Source organism: Anomaloglossus baeobatrachus, chromosome 1 (assembly GCF_048569485.1).
Source record: "Anomaloglossus baeobatrachus isolate aAnoBae1 chromosome 1, aAnoBae1.hap1, whole genome shotgun sequence".
Lineage (NCBI taxonomy): Eukaryota > Metazoa > Chordata > Amphibia > Anura > Aromobatidae > Anomaloglossus > Anomaloglossus baeobatrachus.
Window position 1 is genome coordinate 333,818,064 of NC_134353.1, and position 20,846 is coordinate 333,838,909.

Sequence of the window (20,846 nt, forward strand, 5' to 3'; positions counted from 1 at the left end):
ATATGTCTTGCACTGAGGAGATGCTTCCGTTTGGCCACGCTGCCATAAAGGCACAACTGGTGGAGGGCTGCAGTGATAGTTGACTTTGTGAAACTTTCTTCCATCTCCCTACTCCATCTCTGGAGCTCAGCCACAGTGATCTTGGGGTTCTTCTTTAGCTCTCTCAACAAGGCTCTTTTCCCACGATTGCTCAGTTTGGCTAGACGGGCAGGTATAGAAAGAGTTCTGGTGGTCCCAAACTTCTTCCATTTAAGGATTATGGAGGCCACTGTACTCTTAGGAACCTTGAGTACTGCAGAAATTGTTTTGTAACCTTGGCCAGATCTGTGCCTTGCCACAATTCTGTCTCTGAGCTCCTTGGGCAGTTCCTTTGATCTCATGATTCTCATTTGGTCTGACAAGCACTGTGAGGTCTTATATAGACAGATGTGTGCCTTTCCACATTTTCGAGTCATCAGTTTAATTAAGCACAGCTGGACTCCAATGAAGGAGTAGAACCATCTCAAGGAGGATCACAAGGAAATGGACCTCATGTGACTTAAATATGAGTGGCTGAGCAAAGGGTCTGAATACTTATGACCATGTGATATTTCAGTTTTTCTTGTTTAATACTTTTGCAAAAATGTCTACATTTCTATTTTTTTTCTGTCAAGATGGGGTGCAGAGTGTACATTAAGGAGAAAAGAATGAACTTTTTTGAATTTACCAAATAGCTGCAATGAAAGGGGTCTGAATACTTTCCGTACCCACTGTATATATAGTTCCAGAAATATTTGAACAGTGATTGAATCTTCGTGATTTAGGCTCTGCATTATTTTTGATTTGGGATGCAACAATGGAGATGCAATTGAAGTGTAGACTTTTAGGTTTAATTTAAGGGGTTGAACAAATATATCCTATGAATCATTTAGGAATTGTAACCATTATTCTACAAAGTCTCCTCATTTCAGAGGCTCAAAAGCAATTGGTCAAATAATAATAATAAGCTTGATTTCTATAGCGCCAACATATTCCTCAGCGCTTTACAATTAAGAGGTTGAAATAGAAACAAATATAAGTTACAGTTGTAGCAGATACAATAATTAAAGCAAAAATATAGGCAACCCTGCTTGTAAGAGCTTCCAATCTACAATGGAGTGAGGTGGGGGTGACATAAGGTTCAAGTACTTATTTACAACAATGGTTCAGCAATCTCCAAAAAATGGGGGGATAGTTAAAGGCTGCATGATCCAGTTATTAGCCCATCTTTGTAATGCTTTGGGTATAGTGGAATTTGAGGGAGAATTAATTTTCTGATATTAGCAAGTGTGATAAGCCACCCTAAAAAAAATGTGTTTAAGGAGCATCTGAAGTTGTGCAAGTTGTGGATAGTCCTAGTTTCTTGGGGTAGAGCATTCCATGGGATTGGTGCAGCTTGGGAGAAGTCTTGGAGCCGGTAGTGGGAAGTTCAGATTAGTGTGGAGGTTAGTTGAAAGTCGTCTGTGGATCGTAGAGAACGGGGAGGGTGATAGACCAAGATGAGGGTGAAGAAGAAGCGCAGGTGCCATGTTGTGAAGAGCTTTGTGGATGAAAACAAGCAATTTAAATTGGATATAATATGTTCATTTTTAATAGTTTGTACAGAATTCTTTGCAGGCAATGACGACCTGAAGTCTGAAAGCCACGGACATCACCAAACGCTGGGTTTCTTCCTTTGAGATGCTTTGCCAGGCCTTTACTGCAGCTGACTTCAGTTGTTGCTTATTTGTGGGTCTTTCTGTTTTGTGAAATGCATGCTCGATGGGGATGACCTCTGATTGATTCAGCCATTGCAGAATATTCCACTCATGGGTTGCTTTCCCAGTATGTTTTGGGTCATTGTCCATCTGTACTCTGAAATGCCGTTCAATCACTCTTTTGCATTTGGTTAAATCTGAGCAGAAAGTCTTGCCCAGTAAACTTTAGAATTCATCCAGCTGCTTCTGTCTTCAGTCACTTCATCAATACACACCAGTGACCCAGTGGCATTGGAAGTCATACATGCCCATGTGATCAAAGTGCCTCCACCATGTTTTACAGAGGATGTGGTGGGCTTTGGATAATGAGCCATTTCAAGCCTTCTCTATTCTTTCTTCTTCCCATCCTCCTGATACAGGTTGATCTTAGTTTCATCTGCCATACAATGCTTTCCATAACTGGGCTGGCTTCTTTAAATGTGTTTTTTTGTGAGGCAAAGTTTAATCTGGCCATTATGTTTTAAGGCTAATTAATGGTTTGCACATCGTGGTGAACCCTCTGCATTTGCTCACATGAAATCTTTTTTTTATGGTAGATCCTGAAACTCCCACTTCATGGGGAGTGTTCTTTACGTGGGTGGATATTGTGAAGGGGTAGTATGTTTCACCATGGAAAGGATTCTTCGTTCATTCACCACTGTTCTCCTCCATGGACTTTATTTATGTATGTATATATATATATATATATATATATATATATATATATATATATATATATATTATAATATATTATAATAATATGTAAAAATGAATGTTTTATTATATCTTTTCATAGAACAACACTGAAGACATGACACTTTTATGCACTGTAGAGTAGTCAGTGTACATTTTTACTTAGGGGCGTATTCCCTTTTGTTATTTGTGGTTTAGACATTAATGACTGTGTTGGATTATTTAGAAGATACCCCAAATTTACACTGTTATACCAGCTGTACACGGACTACTTTACATTGTATCAAAGTGTCATATTTTCAGTGTTGTGCCATGAAAAGATTAAATAAAATATTTACAAAAATGTGAGGGGTGTACTCACTTTTGTGATATACTGCAGGTGCATATCTATCTAGCTATATATACATACAGTTAGGTCCAGAAATATTTGGACAGTGACACAATTTTCGCGAGTTGGGCTCTGCATGCCACCACATTGGATTTGAAATGAAACCTCTACAACAGAATTCAAGTGCAGATTGTAACGTTTAATTTGAAGGTTTGAACAAAAATATCTGATAGAAATTGTAGGAATTGTACACATTTCTTTACAAACACTCCACATTTTAGGAGGTCAAAAGTAATTGGACAAATAAACCAAACCCAAACAAAATATTTTTATTTTCAATATTTTGTTGCGAATCCTTTGGAGGCAATCACTGCTTTAAGTCTGGAACCCATGGACATCACCAAACTCTGGGTTTCCTCCTTCTTAATGCTTTGCCAGGCCTTTACAGCCGCAGCCTTCAGGTCTTGCTTGTTTGTGGGTCTTTCCGTCTTAAGTCTGGATTTGAGCAAGTGAAATGCATGCTCAATTGGGTTAAGATCTGGTGATTGACTTGACCATTGCAGAATGTTGCACTTTTTTGCACTCATGAACTCCTGGGTAGCTTTGGCTGTATGCTTGGGGTCATTGTCCATCTGTACTATGAAGCGCCGTCCGATCAACTTTGCGGCATTTGGCTGAATCTGGGCTGAAAGTATATCCCGGTACACTTCAGAATTCATCCGGCTACTCTTGTCTGCTGTTATGTCATCAATAAACACAAGTGACCCAGTGCCATTGAAAGCCATGCATGCCCATGCCATCACGTTGCCTCCACCATGTTTTACAGAGGATGTGGTGTGCCTTGGATCATGTGCCGTTCCCTTTCTTCTCCAAACTTTTTTCTTCCCATCATTCTGGTACAGGTTGATCTTTGTCTCATCTGTCCATAGAATACTTTTCCAGAACTGAGCCGGCTTCATGAGGTGTTTTTCAGCAAATTTAACTCTGGCCTGTCTATTTTTGGAATTGATGAATGGTTTGCATCTAGATGTGAACCCTTTGTATTTACTTTCATGGAGTCTTCTCTTTACTGTTGACTTAGAGACAGATACACCTACTTCACTGAGAGTGTTCTGGACTTCAGTTGATGTTGTGAACGGGTTCTTCTTCACCAAAGAAAGTATGCGGCGATCATCCACCACTGTTGTCATATGTGGACGCCCAGGCCTTTTTGAGTTCCCAAGCTCACCAGTCAATTCCTTTTTTCTCAGAATGTACCCGACTGTTGATTTTGCTACTCCAAGCATGTCTGCTATCTCTCTGATGGATTTTTTCTTTTTTTTCAGCCTCAGGATGTTCTGCTTCACCTCAATTGAGAGTTCCTTAGACCGCATGTTGTCTGGTCACAGCAACAGCTTCCAAATGCAAAACCACACACCTGTAATCAACCCCAGACCTTTTAACTACTTCATTGATTACAGGTTAACGAGGGAGACGCCTTCAGAGTTAATTGCAGCCCTTAGAGTCCCTTGTCCAATTACTTTTGGTCCCTTGAAAAAGAGGAGGCTATGCATTACAGAGTTATGATTCCTAAACCCTTTCTCCGATTTGGATGTGAAAACTCTCATATTGCAGCTGGGAGTGTGCACTTTCAGCCCATATTATATATATAATTGTATTTCTGAACATGTTTTTGTAAACAGCTAAAATAACAAAACTTGTGTCACTGTCCAAATATTTCTGGACCTAACTGTATGTATATATATATAGTAAATATATATATATATATATATATATATATATATATATATATATATATCAGTACAGACCAAAAGTTTGGACACAGCTTCTCATTCATAGTTTTCTTTATTTTCATGACTCTTCACGGTGGGAACCAGGCATGTCGAGTCCATCCGTTCACCTTTTCTACAAAGACACGGTGTTTGGATCCAAAGATCTCAAATTTGGACTCATAAGTAGAGTTGAGCGCGGTTCGTGGTTCGTGGTTCTCCAGTTCGCGGCTCGAGTGATTTTGGGGCTGTTCTAGATCGAACTAGAACTCGAGCTTTTTTGCAAAAGCTCGATAGTTCTAGATACGTTCGAGAACGGTTCTAGCAGCAAAAAAAACCAGCTAATTCCTAGCTGGCTTTCCGCTGTAATAGTGTAAGTCACTCTGTGACTCACACTATTATGACATTTCAGTGTATAGTGTGCGGGAACAGTGCATTCAAATCACTGCTGTATGTATAATGGCGATCGCCATTTTTTTTTTTTTTTTCCTTGTCTTCCTTCCCTAAGCGCGCGTGTGTAGTGGGGAGGGCCAGCATGTCAGCCAATCCCAGACACACACACAGCTAAGTGGACTTTTAGCCAGAGAAGCAACGGCATGTGTGATAGGATGTCCATGTCACATGTCCCTGCATTATAAAAACGAGTATCTGCCCGTCCGGACGCCATTATCTCTTCTGCGTCCTTGGTGTCAGACATCACTGGCGCAGCTCCTATCGCCGATACTGCTGTATTACGCTCCATACACAGTGCTGGACAGCTTAGGGATGGCACTTTCTATCAGTCCTTTTAAGGGCTCATACCGGCAGGGTCAGAGCCATAGGTGACAGGTCCTGAAAACAGAGTTTAACAGCTACACAAGATGACAGCGTCTGTGTAGCTAAGGTCAGGGATTTCCTCGCTGCATTTCCCCATTAGGAGGGATAGAAAGGCAGGCTTCCTTTCCTCTACCCAGAGACCCACAACCCTGCCACTGTACCCTCCTGTCCTCTGCACACTCCAACTCATTATAACTAAGCCATTATACTAGCAAACACTGAGTGAACCTAGTGGCATCCTAAACGTGGCTATTGGACTTCTGTATAGTCCCACTAGTGCACAGATATTTGCAGCACGTCTGCCTGCATTGCACACTCCAACTCATTATAACTAAGCCTATATACTAGCAAACACTGAGTGAACTTAGTGGCATCCTAAACGTGGCTATTGGACTTCTGTATAGTCCCACTAGTGCACAGATATTTGCAGCACGTCTGCCTGCATTGCACACTCCAACTCATTATAACTAAGCCTATATACTAGCAAACACTGAGTGAACTTAGTGGCATCCTAAACGTGGCTATTGGACTTCTGTATAGTCCCACTAGTGCACAGATATTTGCAGCACGTCTGCCTGCATTGCACACTCCAACTCATTATAACTAAGCCTATATACTAGCAAACACTGAGTGAACTTAGTGGCATCCTAAACGTGGCTATTGGACTTCTGTATAGTCCCAGTAGTGCAAAGATATTTGCAACACGTCTGCCTGCATTGCACACTCAAACTCATTATAACTAAGCCATTATACTAGCAAACACTGAGTGAACTTAGTGGCATCCTAAACGTGGCTATTGGACTTCTGTATAGTCCCACTAGTGCACAGATATTTGCAGCACGTCTGCCTGCATTGCACACTCCAACTCATTATAACTAAGCCATTATACTAGCAAACACTGAGTGAACCTTGTGGCATCCTAAACGTGGCTATTGGACTTCTGTATAGTCCCAGTAGTGCAAAGATATTTGCAGCACGTCTGCCTGCATTGCACACTCAAACTCATTATAACTAAGCCATTATACTAGCAAACACTGAGTGAACCTTGTGGCATCCTGAACGTGGCTATTGGACTTCTGTATAGTCCCAGTAGTGCAAAGATATTTGCAGCACGTCTGCCTGCATTGCACACTCCAACTCATTATAACTAAGCCATTATACTAGCAAACACTGAGTGAACCTTGTGGCATCCTAAACGTGGCTATTGGACTTCTGTATAGTCCCAGTAGTGCAAAGATATTTGCAGCACGTCTGCCTGCATTGCACACTCAAACTCATTATAACTAAGCCATTATACTAGCAAACACTGAGTGAACCTTGTGGCATCCTGAACGTGGCTATTGGACTTCTGTATAGTCCCAGTAGTGCAAAGATATTTGCAGCACGTCTGCCTGCATTGCACACTCCAACTCATTATAACTAAGCCATTATACTAGCAATTTATGCTGCCAGTTTAAGGGCCGTAGTTGCATTGTCAGGGATATTTATTCTTTATTATTCTGCTGTTAATAAAGCTAGACCACCGCTGCAATCTACACCACCTCTCAATTTTTACTACCACATTTTCAGTGCACAATCTTGTCGCAATCAACATGTGTGGCAAAATGACAGATGCTGGTGGAAAGGGGAAGAGGCGTGGTGGAAAAGGAAAAAAAGGGTTTGTCCGTGGGGAAGGTGGCAAAGCTCCATTATCATCTGCTGAAGATAGACCATCTACCAGCAAAAGTAAGATGTCTACTACTTACCGTGGACAATCCGATGTGCTCCCTTTTTTACGGACACGAACAACAGGAACAAAGGTAGATGATGGCCAAAAAAGGAAAATGCTTGAATGGATCTCAAGTGGTCCAACAAGTGCCCTCTCAGCCACTTCAAGTACCGCATCCAAGAAACACCAGTCCTCTGAGTTGTCATCCCAATTAAATTTGCTTTCTCCCAGCTCTGAAGTCTCCATCAGCCCTGCACAGTATGGTGGAACTGAGATGGCTGAGTCTGCAGAGCTGTTCAGTCACACTATAGCCTGGGAATCAGAGGTCTGCTCCCAAGCTACAGTGAGTACAGACCAGGAAATGGTCTGCAGTGATGCCCATAACCTTTGTGACTCTGATTCAGGCCGTGAGGACCAAGTTTCTGAGCATAATGTTGACCCTTTGTCACAAACTGTAACACCTGTGGTTATAGACAATGAGGAACATACTGATGACGATGAGACGCAGATACCAGATTGGGATGACAACTTAAATATTCGGTCAGGGCAAGAAGAGGCTCGGTCTGAGGGGGAGGGGAGTGCAAACACAACAATTGATGATGAAGTTCTAGATCCCACCTACTGTCAACCCCCAGTCAGGCACTCGAGGAGGTCAACAGAGGCGGTGGAGGAGGATGCAACTGACGACGAAGTTACCTTGCGCCTTCCTGGATAGAGTCGGAGCACTGGTAGCACGTCTATAACTGCATCATCAGCCACCACTCTGCCTCTGAGCACTAGTCGGGGGGGGCTCAGCAGGTCGCATGCCCTCTAAGCCTTGCCTAGCCTGGTCCTTTTTTGACATAGAAAAAGATCGCCCAAATTATGTGATGTGTAAAATTTGTCGTGATTCTGTTAGTAGAGGTCAAAACCTCAGCAGTTTGACAACTTCTTCTATGAATCGTCACATGAATAAATATCATAGGTCCCGGTGGGAAGCTCACCGTGCTGCAATGCAGCCTAGCGGAGCGAACCATCCACGGCCTGCCCCTTCCAGTGCATCCGCGCGCTCTTCATCTTCTAGGACTGTGGGGACAGCTGTCACACCTGGTTTTCCACGCACAACTTCCACCACTGTAACCGCAACAGGCAGTTTGCTTGGTAGGTCGTCAGTTGGTTTGGAAGGGAAAACAAGTGAGTGTGTACAGCTCTCTCAGACATCGATAGCACCAACGTTGGATGAAGGCAACATCATGTCTCCGCCTGCACTTTCCTCACAAACCTGCATTTTTACAGGGACACCCTACTCAACACAGTCTACACACAGCAGCCAGATCTCTGTCCCTCAGATGTGGTCAAATAAAAGGCCATTTCCTGCGACCCATGACAAAGCTAAGATGTTGACTCTATCCCTCTGTAAGCTCTTGGCTACCGAAATGCTGGCTTTCCGCCTAGTGGACACACAGGATTTTAGAGACCTTATGTCTGTCGCTGTGCCCCAGTACCAGATGCCTAGTCGCCACTACTTCTCTAAGAAAGGTGTGCCCGCGCTACACCAGCATGTCGCACATAACATCACCGCTTTCTTGAGAAACTCTGTGTGTGAACGGGTGCATTTCACCACCGATACTTGGACCAGTAAGCATGGACAGGGACGTTGCATGTCGCTGACTGGGCACTGGGTAACTATGGTGATAGATGGTGAAGGGTCTGCTGTACAAGTCTTGCCGTCCCCACGACTTGTGTGTCAATCCTCTGTCTGTCCAAGTTCCGCCACTGCTTCTGCCTCCTCCACCTCATCTGGGTCCTCCACCTCCGCCCCAAGCCTGCCTGGTCAGGCCACCAGCGTTCTCACTGCGCAGAATGAATCACGCACCCTTCATTACCATGCTGACAGCAGAGCGCAACGGCATCAGGCGGTCTTTAGCTTGACATGTCTTGGGAATAGGAGTCACACAGCTGAGGAGTTGTGGTCAGCTCTGCGGTCCGAGTTTAATAAATGGTTGTCTCCACTCAACCTGCAGCCTGGTAAGGCCGTGTGCGACAATGCTGCAAACCTGGGTGCGGCCCTTCGCCTGGGCAAGGTGACACACGTGCCTTGTATGGCTCACGTGTTGAACCTTGTTGTCCAGCAATTTTTAACACACTATCCCGGCCTAGATGGCCTTCTGACCAGGGCACGAAAACTGTCTGCTCACTTCCGCCGTTCAACCGCCGCAGCTGAGCGACTTGCATCGCTCCAGAAGTCTTTCGGCCTGCCGGTTCATCGCCTGAAATGCGATGTGGCGACACGCTGGAATTCGACTCTCCACATGTTACAGCGACTGTGGCAGCACCGCCGGGCCCTGGTGCAATACGTCATGACGTATAGCCTAGGCCAACGAGATGCAGAGGTGGGGCAGATCACCCTGATGGAGTGGTCTCAGATCAAGGACCTATGCACCCTTCTGCACAGTTTCGACATGGCGACGAATATGTTTAGCGCTGACAATGCCATTATCAGCATGACAATTCCAGTCATTTACATGCTGGAGCACATGCTAAACACTATTCGGAGTCAGGGGGTGGGACAACAGGAAGGGGAGGAACTACAGGAGGATTCATATGCGCAAGGGACAACAACATCACCAAGGTCCAGACGTTCATCATCAAAAAACGCAGCAGGGATGGGACCATGGTGGACAGGGATCAACAAGGGCGCATAGTAGCAGGCGAAATGTTGAGGAAGGTGCAGGAGAACATGAAGAAATGGAGGACGAACTGTCCATGGACATGGAAGACTCAGCGGATGAGGGAGACCTTGGTCAAATTTCAGTTGAAAGAGGTTGGGGGGAGATATCAGAGGAAGAAAGAACGGGTAGCACCTCTATGCCACAAACACAGCGTGGACTTGGTCCGCATGGCTGCACAAGACACATGAGTGCCTTCTTGTTGCACTACCTCCAACATGACCCTCGTATTGTCAAAATTAGAAGTGATGATGACTACTGGATTGCCACACTATTAGATCCCCGGTACAAGTCCAAATTTTGTGACATAATTCCAGCCATAGAAAGGGACGCACGTATGCAGGAGTATCAGCAGAAGCTGTTACTCGATCTTAGCTCGGCTTTTCCACCAAACAACCGTGCAGGTGCAGGGAGTGAATCTCCCAGTTTGTCACCTGACAAACATGGGATGGTCTCGTCATCTTCAACAGTCTACCCGTACCAGTAGGACTGTATCTGGTGCTGGTAACAGCAATTTTATGGAATCTTTTCATAATTTTTTTAGACCCTCCTTTGCAAGGCCACCGGAGACAACAAGTCTGACACATAGTTAACGGCTGGAGAGGATGATACAGGAGTATCTCCAAATGAACATCGATGCCATGACTTTGCAAATGGAGCCTTGCTCATTTTGGGCTTCAAATCTAGCAAACTGGCCAGAGCTTTCCAGTTACGCCTTGGAGATTTTGTCGTGTCCAGCTGCCAGCGTTGTCTCTGAACGTGTCTTCAGTGCTGCTGGGTGTGTGTTGACAGATAAGCGCACGCGTCTGTCCAGTGACAATGTGGACAGACTAACGTTCATCAAAATGAACAAGTCATGGATCCACCAGGAATTTACTACCCCTGTGTCATCCTGGGGAGAGTAAATGCTTGTGGATTTGGAATGTGCTTGATGCAAATTTAGCTGTGAAGTGTACAACTAGGGCACAAGTGCTGCCACTGAATGGGTGGGTGTGTGTGGGGCACAATTTTTGGAAAAAAGGGAGACTCCGCTTGGAGTAACCCTTGCTTACATTGTTTTTAAAAGAAGCCAAGATGAACAGAGCTGGGATCAGGAAAGACTTTGCTACCTACCCCGGTGTCATCCTGGGGACGGTTAAGTATGGCGTATTTTTGAATGTGCTTGATGCAAATCTAGCTGTGAAGTGTACAACTAGGGCACAAGTGCTGCCACTGAATGGGTGGGTGTGTGTGGGGCACAATTTTTGGAAAAAAGGGAGACTCCGCTTGGAGTAACCCTTGCTTACATTGTTTTTAAAAGAAGCCAAGATGAACAGAGCTGGGATCAGGAAAGACTTTGCTACCTACCCCGGTGTCATCCTGGGGACGGTTAAGAATGGCGTATTTTTGAATGTGCTTGATGCAAATCTAGCTGTGAAGTGTACAACTGGGGCACAACTGCTGCCACTGAAGGGGTGTCTGTGTGGCCCAATTTTTGGAAAAAAGGGAGACTCCGCTTGGAGTCACCTTGCGGTGTTTTACATGATTTTAGAAGGGCATGCCATGCCTATATTTGTGTCTCGTCCTCTTTTTCCTCGTAACGCTGTTTTGTTTTCACATGAGAATTTGTCCTTGTCACTTTCCCATGTGTTTGTGTTGTGTTGTGAGTTGTTTGTCACCTTTTGGACACCTTTGAGGGTGTTTTCTAGGTGTTTTTATGTGTTTGTGAATGCCTGCCATTGTTTCCTATGCAGTTCGAGTTCGGTTCGTCGAACGTTCGACGAACTGAACTCGAACGGGAGCTCCGTTCGGCGAACCGACCTCGAGCCGAACCGCGACCGGTTCGCTCATCTCTACTCATAAGACCAAAGCACAGATTTCCACTGGTTTAATGTCCATTCCTTGTGTTCTTTAGCCCAAACAAGTCTCTTCTGCTTGTTGCCTGTCCTTAGCAGTGGTTTCCTAGCAGCTATTTTACCATGAAGGCCTGCTGCACAAAGTCTCCTCTTAGCAGTTGTTCTAGAGATGTGTCTGCTGCTGGAACTGTGTGTGGCATTGACCTGGTCTCTAATCTGAGCTGCTGTTAACCTACGATTTCTGAGGCTGGTGACTCGGATAAACATATCCTCCACAGCAGAGGTGATTCTTGGTCTTCCTTTCCTGGGTGGTCCTCATGTGAGCCAGTTTCTTTGTAGCGTTTGATGGTTTTTGCCACTGCACTTGGGGACACTTTCAAAGTTTTCCCAATTTTTCGGACTGACTGACCTTCATTTCTTACAGTAATGATGGCCACTCGTTTTTTCTTTACTTAGCTGCTTTTTTCTTGCCATAATACAAATTCTAACAGTCTATTCAGTAGGACTGAATCAGCTGTGTATCCACCAGACTTCTGCCCAATACAACTGATGGTCCCAACCCCAGGGCGCACCTGTGAAGTGAAAACCATTTCCGGTGACTACCTCTTGAAGCTCATCAAGAGAATGCCAAGAGTGTGCAAAGCAGTAATCAAAGCAAAAGGTGGCTACTTTGAAGAACCTAGAATATAAGACATTTTCAGTTGTTTCACACTTTTTTTGTTAAGTATTTCATTCCACATGTGTTAATTCCTAGTTTTGATGTCTTCCATGTGAATCTACAATTTTCAATCATGAAAATAAAGAAAACTCTTTGAATAAGATGGCGTGTCCAAACTTTTGGTCTTTACTGTGTGTGTGTGTGTGTGTGTATGTATGTATATGTGTGTATATATATATATATATATATATATATATATATATATATATATATATATATATATATATATATATATATAAATATGGATAGATTGATAGTATTGTGTGGGTGGTTCATTGTAACGTGTACACTGATGGCCGATGATTCAATTTCATGATGTGTAAAGACCCAAATAGCTTTGTGGTTGTGGATGACTCATTTACAAGTTTACACTGGGAAACCAGAATTGTGAAGTTCTCTTTTAAGTATACTTCTGGGACACTTTTACTGCCTCTTAATTTCTTACATGAGACCAAATGCAATATTTTAAAGCTTAGATAGGTTTAAAAGGTATCTGTCAGCAGGTTTTTGCTATTTAATCTGAAAGTAGCATAATGTAGCAGCTGAGAGCCTGATTCCAGGGACGTGTCACTTATTAGGCTGTGTGCTGTAGTTTCAATACAATCAGTGTCACTTGAGGACTACATCTCACTTGCAGCGCAGTCAGGCTAATTGTAAGAGATTTCTGATTTAGGATTGCATGTAAAGCCATGTATAGACATTTCTGTCGCAATTCAATTTGAAAACACCTACACAGAAAACCGGAGCATGTTGAAGATTTTCAGATCCACTGAATGCTCATTTTTATGCAAAATTGTTGGAAATTTTTCTATGTATTTCATCTATTGAAATATAAAGATTAAAATCCACTGTAAAAGCTGTGATTAAATGATTTTAAATATGCGGATTTAGGTGTGAATTTTAGGCAAAATACACGGATAAAAATATACTTAAGGCCGCTTTACACGCTGCAATATCGTGACCGATATCGCTAGCGTGGATACCCGCTCCCATCGGTTGTGCTACATGGGCAAATCGCTGCCCGTGGCGCACAACATCGCCCAGACCCGTCACACTACTTACCTACCCTGCGACGTCGCTGTGACCGGCGAAACGCCTCCTTTCTAAGGGGGCGGATCTGTCAGCGTCACAGCGACGTCACAGCTGCGTCACTGAACCGCCGCCCAATAGAAGATGAGCGGGCCGAACATCCCGCCCACCTCCTTTCTTCCGCATTGCGGGCGGGAGGCAGGTAAGGAGAGGTTCCTCGTTCCTGCGGTGCCACACGTACCGATGTGTGCTGCCGCAGGAACGAGGAACAACTTCGTTACTGCTGCAGCAACGATATTTGAGAATGGACCCCCATTTCACCGATGAGCGATTTTGCACGTTTTTGCAATGATGCAAAATCGCTCAAAGGTGTCACACGCAACGGCATCGCTAAAGCAACTGGATGTGCGTCACAAATTCCGTGACCCCAACGAGATCGCTTGAGCGATGTCGCAGCGTGTAAAGCGGCCTTTAGCCTAAAGGCCCCTATATGAACATTAGATGTATTCCTTTTAAACTCTGATTGATTTCTGGCTTTGCCCCAGAAGAAATGGAGGAATGAGATGGCACTGGCAGTTTGAATATAAGTGCCCTAACATTTTGCTTTTCCTGGAGACATGCTGTAGCCAAAAGGTGTTTAGCTGAGACTATCTCTACTCCCTATTGAAAACACTTGACTGCACTTGTATATGCTTCCTTCCCAACTGCAACCACCTGTTTGGATAAATTGGCCCTTTATTGCACAAACTTAACAGTAAATAAATAAAATAACTTTTTTTAAAGCGAGGACGGTTCTTAGAGCTCCAAAAACCTGGTGTACGTTCCCATAATATTAATAAACCATGCGGCGTTGCCCCAGCTTCAAACCACAGGCTTGGGGACACTTCTTACCGGAAAACCTTTTCCCTAACACCGATTCCCAGCGGACCTCACCCTGGAGAGCCCCAAAGTCCGCCAGATAACTACCATTCCAAAAGAAAAGGAGGGGGGTTACCATCCACCTGATGTACAACTCCCCACCACCATTTTACCACCAACTCCAAGAACCCACCTCACTACCACTCGCCAAAATGATTCTGAACCCTTTGTTAAAATGCAAAACCATCTCTTAACAACCCACACCTCTAACTCAACACAGGGTGGGAGGGCGGGACCTTTTCTGCTGGTCTAACGCACCGTTCTGGTAGTCCCCACCCCCCCTTCCTGATTCTATACAAAATATATATATATATATATATATGTATATATATATATATATATATATATATATATATATATATATATATATGATAGATATAGAGAGAGAGATACAATCTTAACCACCCCCTAACACTTTTTCCAGCTCCCCTAACGTATGACCCCCACAGCCTAAGCTTTCTTTTTCTCTTACCAAGTTAACCCCTTGTTGCCCTAAAAAGTGATTCATGGGCCACTTTGCCTATTGGTTTGCTGTGTGCTCCATTCAGCCTTGAACACTCAGCTTTCATGAGTATGAGAATATTGGAAGAGCGAGCCCTTTGCCGAATGAGTCTAGAGCTATGTAAGGTCTCATTCACACTTTAGTTTTTCACATACGAGTTCTAGCCGCATTTTTCACAGATAGCACTCATACCTATAATTGTTTATGAGGCTGTTTACAGGTCAGTGATTTTCCGTAGACCTAGTGATCTGTGCAAAATTGCGGAGACATGTCCGATAGATCCCAGCTTTTGATCCAGCTCAGCAACGAAAGTCTATGGGTTCATGAAAAAATTGGACAACACACAGCTGCCGTGTTTGTACTGTCCATTTTTTCATAGACTGATCGATAGGAGAATGTTGGAAAACTTTATGTTTCCCTTAGTGAGAATCTGACCAAACTCTGATGACACTCTGATGAAACTCTGATCCAAATCACTAATGAAACTCAGATTGATTTTCTCGTAAAAGAAAATCATTGCCGACTGAATGAAGCCTAAGGTATTAGGGGGTCTATAGACTCCCTCCATCTTGGATATTGTCAAAACATCTCGATTAAATTGGCTAGGATCCATCAACTGTTATTCTCTGGGTATGACTGGTGTAATCAGTTTTCTGCAGAATAAGTGGAACATAGGCATACCAATTACCCTCATTGAACTGAGTGATTCTTAGAAAAAAATATTCCTAATAAAGAAAAATCTCATGTTTTTTCCATGCCAAATGCCACAAACATTTCACCATGTGCTTAATAACTATATGTATTTATTTTCAGGTGAAACGGGCATTGGAAAGTCAACTTTAATGGACACAATATTTAACACAAAATTTGAAAGTGAACCAGTTTCGCACAGTGAGCCTGGAGTGAGGTTAAAAGCAAGAAGCTACGAGCTTCAAGAAAGCAATGTACGCCTGAAGCTAACAATAGTGGACACCGTAGGATTTGGAGATCAGATCAATAAAGATGATAGGTATGTATAAGGGATGGAAACCCAAATTGCCATAGATATGTTGTTTGTATATCTGGTAAATTATCTTAAATCGAGTTGGTGCGAGTCCATTTGCAGGACGGCATCCTTCGGTCATAAGAGTAATCTGTGGGCGCTGGATAGGAGGTCTTAGAACTGCCTCTTAATTGACAGCATCTGCAGCTCTTCTTTTGATTTGGTGATCTGGCGGACGTTACATTTGTGTTACTCCAGGCCAGCTAATCAAAAGTAAAGCCTTGAATGCCATCAGGTAGGAAGCGGTTCTTAGGTCTCATGTCCAGCGGCCACAAATTACTCAAGTGCCTTATGAAACAGGTCCTGTGAATCGATTAGCACCAACTCTAATCTTAAAGTGAACCTGTCAGGTCCAATATGCACCCAGAACCACGAGCAGTTCTGGATGCATATTGATATAATCCGTGCCCAACCGTCCCGTAGCATAGATAAAGAGATCTTTAGAAAAAGTATTTCTTCATGCCCTGCCACAAGAGGTAGTAATGGCAGATACTATAACAGCTTTTAAAAAAGGGCTGGATGATTTCCTCAGTACACACATTGTTGGTTCTAAGTGACTTAGGGACAAAATGTAGAATTGGTGGAGGAAGGTTGAACTAGATGGGCTTAGGTCTTTTTTCAACCTAAGTAATTATGTAACTATTATTATTATTATTATTATTTATTTTTATAGCGCCATTTATTCCATGGCGCTTTACAGTGAAAGAGGGTATACATACAACAATCATTAACAGTACATAACAGACTGGTATAGGAGGAGAGAGGACCCTGCCCGCGAGGGCTCACAGTCTATAGGGAATGGGTGATGGTACAATAGGTAAGGACAGAGCTGGTTGCACAGTGGTGTACAGGACTGAGGGTTATTGTAGGTTGTAGGCTTGTTGGAAGAGATGGGTCTTGAGGTTCCTCTTGAAGTTTTCCACGGTAGGGGAGAGTCTGATATGCTGTGCGTTCCAGAGTATTGGGGAGGCACGGGAGAAATCTTGTACGCGGTTGTGGGAAGAGGAGATAAGATAGGAGTAGAGAAGGAGATCTTGTGAGGATCTGAGGTTGCGTGCGGGTAGGTACCGGGAGACTAGGTCACAGATGTAAGGAGGAGACAGGTTGTGGATGGCTTTGTATGTCATGGTTAATGTTTTAAACTGGAGTCGTTGGGCGATGGGAAGCCAGTGAAGGGATTGGCAGAGTGGCGAGGCTGGGGAATAGCGATGGGAGAGGTGGATTAAGCGGGCCGCAGAGTTTAGGATAGATTGGAGGGGTGCAAGAGTGTTAGAAGGGAGGCCAGAGAGCAGGAGGTTGCAGTAGTTGAGGCAGGAGATGATGAGGGCATGCACTAATGTTTTTGCTGAATCTTGGTTAAGGAAAGCACGGATCCGGGAGATATTTTGAGTTGTAGTCTGCATGAGGTGAAGAGGGCTTGGATGTGTGGCTTGAAGGATAGAGCAGAGTCGAGGGTTACTCCAAGGCAACGAGCTTGTGAGACTGGGGAGAGTGAGCAACCATCAAGTTTGATGGAAAGGCTTCTTGGAGGGGATGAGTGAGGAGGAGGAAAGACAATGAATTCTGTTTTGTCCATGTTAAGCTTTAGGAATCGCGCAGAGAAGAAGGATGAAATAGCAGACAGACATTGTGGAATTTGGTTAGTAGAGAGGTAATGTCAGGTCCAGAGAGGTAGATCTGCGTATCATCAGCGTAGAGATGATACTGAAAGCCGTGGGACTCTATGAGCTGTCCCAGGCCGAAGGTGTAGATGGAGAACAGCAGGGGCCCAAGAACTGAGCCTTGGGGGACACCGACAGATAGTGGGCGAGATAAGGAAGTGGTGTGAGAATGGGAGACGCTGAAAGTTCGGTTGGTTAGGTATGAGGAGATCCAAGATAGGGCCAAGTCTGTGATGCCCAGAGATGAGAGAATCTGTAGTAGGAGGGAATGGTCTACTGTGTCGAAGGCAGAGGACAGGTCCAGGAGGAGGAGGATAGAGTAGTGTCGCTTGGCTTTGGCGGTTAGTAGATCATTGGTGACTTTGGTTAGGGCAGTTTCAGTAGAGTGATGAGGTCAGAAGCCAGATTGTAGCCGGTCAAGGAGGGAGCAGGAGGAGAGGTATGAGGACAATTCACTAAAGATCTTATTTCGTATGCTAATGAACGATGGGACTAGTCCCCTGGGCGTTAGTTCCCCTGGCTAGTCTGCTCCATTAGCATGTTAGTACACCCCTGTTGGCATGCTAGCATGCTAATGAATGTGCAGCGTCAGAGGATGATCTCACTCACCTATCTGTCTGCCATTGCTGACCGACGCTGGATTTCAGCTCAATGCGCATGACCCCTGAATTCTGGTCATGCGCACTATGAAACCGGGTGTACGTGCCCTGGCTTCAAACTGAAGTAGTGCGCATGACCGAAACTCCGAGGTCATGCGCACTGAGCCGAAATCGTGCGGTGATGGCAGCGGAGAGTTGCGTGAGATCATCCGCTGACGCTGCACATTCATTAGCATGTTAGCACACCCATAGAGACGTACTAACATGCTAATGGAGCCGATTAGCTAGGGGAACTAATGCCCAGGGGACTAGTCCTCGCGCTCATTAGCATACGATAAAAGATCTTTAGAAATACTTTTTCAAAAGATATCTTTATCTATGCTAGTGTATACGGGGACGGTTAGGCAGGGATTAGCAATATGCACCCAGAACTGCTCGGTTCTGGGTACATATTGCACCTGACAGATTCCCTTTAAACATTGGTGGCATTAGTGAATTTGGGTTTATTAAAATTACTGAATATTGTACTTTATCCTTTTATTGCCATTCATACAAATAGTGCTTAAAGGTGGAAGATCAGACTTTACCATTGTGAGCTACTCAAATTTATCTTTGACAGATCGTTTTACCACGGTATCCACTTTACAAAATCCACTTACGACATTACCGAGAACCTTTGTTGTGAGAAGGGTCCAATTCTGCAGGAATGCTTAAAGGGAACCTGTCAATAGATTTTTGAGTTCTAAACCAAAACTAGCACCTTTAGCAGCACTTGTGCTGCATGCTATAAAGGTGCATGTTGTCCCTTGATCCCCCCTGTAGACCCCACAAATACCTTTATAAAATTTCCATGTATGCTAATCCTTGGGTCTAGTCCGATGGGCATCCTATTTTGCATCTCTTGTCCCTCCTTTTGTCGCTGATCACCGTCATCCTTTGATAATTGACGTGGAAGACTTCACCTACGTCATCCATGTAGCTGAGCAAAATCTCGCACCTGCACGGAGAACTCGCCGGCTTGCGCAAGCGCACCGATTTCTTTGGCTCTGCCCACAATAGGGCAGAGCAAAGTGCACCTACACAAGCCGTGTGTCTGCGCAGGCGTGACATTTTGCCGGGCTACGTGAATGGCTCTGGAGGCGTCATCCAGGTGCTAGTTTTGGTTTAGAACTCAAAAAATCTGGTGACAGGTTCCCTTTAAATATCCCTGCAGAATTAGTGCCTTCTCACAACACAGGTACTCAGTGATGTCGTAAGTGGATTTTGTAAAGTGGAAACCACGGTAAAACGATCTGTGATAGATAAATATCTGTAGCTCACAATGGTAAAGTGTGATCTTCCACTACCACTATTTCCATCATGAAATGGCACTACAGAATGCTCAGTCGTGTTTCGCATTATCCAGCGGTTTCTGTTGTTGGACATCTGAAGCAACATTGTAAGGAACCTGCTTCTAGTTGGATGATGGAATCTTCCATCAAACCTGTCAGTGATATGCAGGTCTGGCATTCTAGAAATCTCAGATATTAAGATCTGACTTCTGACATCTGCTTAAAGCAACAGGTGTGCGGCTTGTTACACGACACTGATCTGATAAATGCAGTGTATCCGTCACAAATAAAACAAGACTCATTTTTAACCGATGAACAAAAATAGAGATTTTCTCATGATAACGTACTGGAAAATGTTATAGCTCTCATTTTAAAATGAATAGCACTATAGTGTTTATAGCAGTCTTCATTATCTGTCAGGAACACATGGGCTCCTGAACGAAGCTGGCAGTGACTAGTACCATGTAGAAATGGCTCAATTACCCTTTGTGTTAAGTGGTTAAATGAACTAGTTTTTTTATTTGAGTATGGATTTGTCTATTGATTGAATTCTGCACAAGCCAGATTGTGACACAATGCATGGCCACACAAAAATGTTAGTTATTTGTATTGTAAGTATCTAAGTCACATATATAGCTTAAAGTGTACATAAGCAAATGCAGTGACGAGTTAAAGGGTAACAATGTTTTGATCTTTTGATTTTCAGGCTCCATATTTTACTATCCATTACATCTTTGAACTTAAGACTATCTTCAGGTTATAGACAATCATCTTGGCTATCTCGTACATAAATTTGACTTGCAACTATTTACCATATGGTTAGTTATACAGATTCTTGGCATGTTATTGCATTGTTATTGTTTTGCTCCTGTTGTGTTAAATATTTTTTTCTTCCTGCACACTGCAAATTACAACCTGTTCTCACATTCCCTAATAACTCAGTGTTTTATTAGGTTGATTTCCAAGGGAAAGGTCACTGGTTTGTATCAAGGAGTAGCTCATTGATAGCCGTTTCTCGGCTAAGCAAATTGCCAAGCTGCATCATGTCAGTGCCATGACAGTTGGAAGAATACAAAATGAAGTCCGTCCATCCATTCAAAAGCCAAGAGGTGAATACCCAGGCAAAATATTGGAGTCAACAAGTTGGCTTATCACAAGGTCTATCAGTTCTGGACCGACAAACACAGCAGTGGAGGTGGCTCATATGCTTTGTAATAGTGAGATCAGACTTCCATGCAAGCACCGTGCAATGCATGTTACACAAATCTGGAATGGTGGCCCAAAAAAAACGTGAAGAAGCTTCAACTTCAATATGAAGAAGCATTAGCTTGAATTTGCAAAAAAGTACAAAAAGTGGACAGTACAAGATTAGAAATAAGTGATTTGAAGCATTGAGATTAATATCAATAGACTAGGCTCTGATGGGTGCAAATGA

The 20,846-nt window shown here is 43.7% G+C and overlaps 1 protein-coding gene across 8 annotated transcripts in view; it reads left to right on the forward strand.

The window, feature by feature from the left end:
• Nucleotides 1–20,846, forward strand: part of SEPTIN11 (septin 11) — a 146,604-nt gene that overhangs the window by 76,305 nt on the left and 49,453 nt on the right. For all 8 annotated transcript variants that reach the window (XR_012754400.1, XR_012754399.1, XM_075352114.1 and 5 more), the window contains exon 3: nt 15,592–15,787. Coding sequence is in view for 6 of the 8 variants with exons in the window: in XM_075352114.1 (XP_075208229.1) it covers nt 15,592–15,787 (196 nt within the window). In the remaining 2 variants the exon portion in view is untranslated. The remainder of the gene's footprint in view (nt 1–15,591; nt 15,788–20,846) is intronic.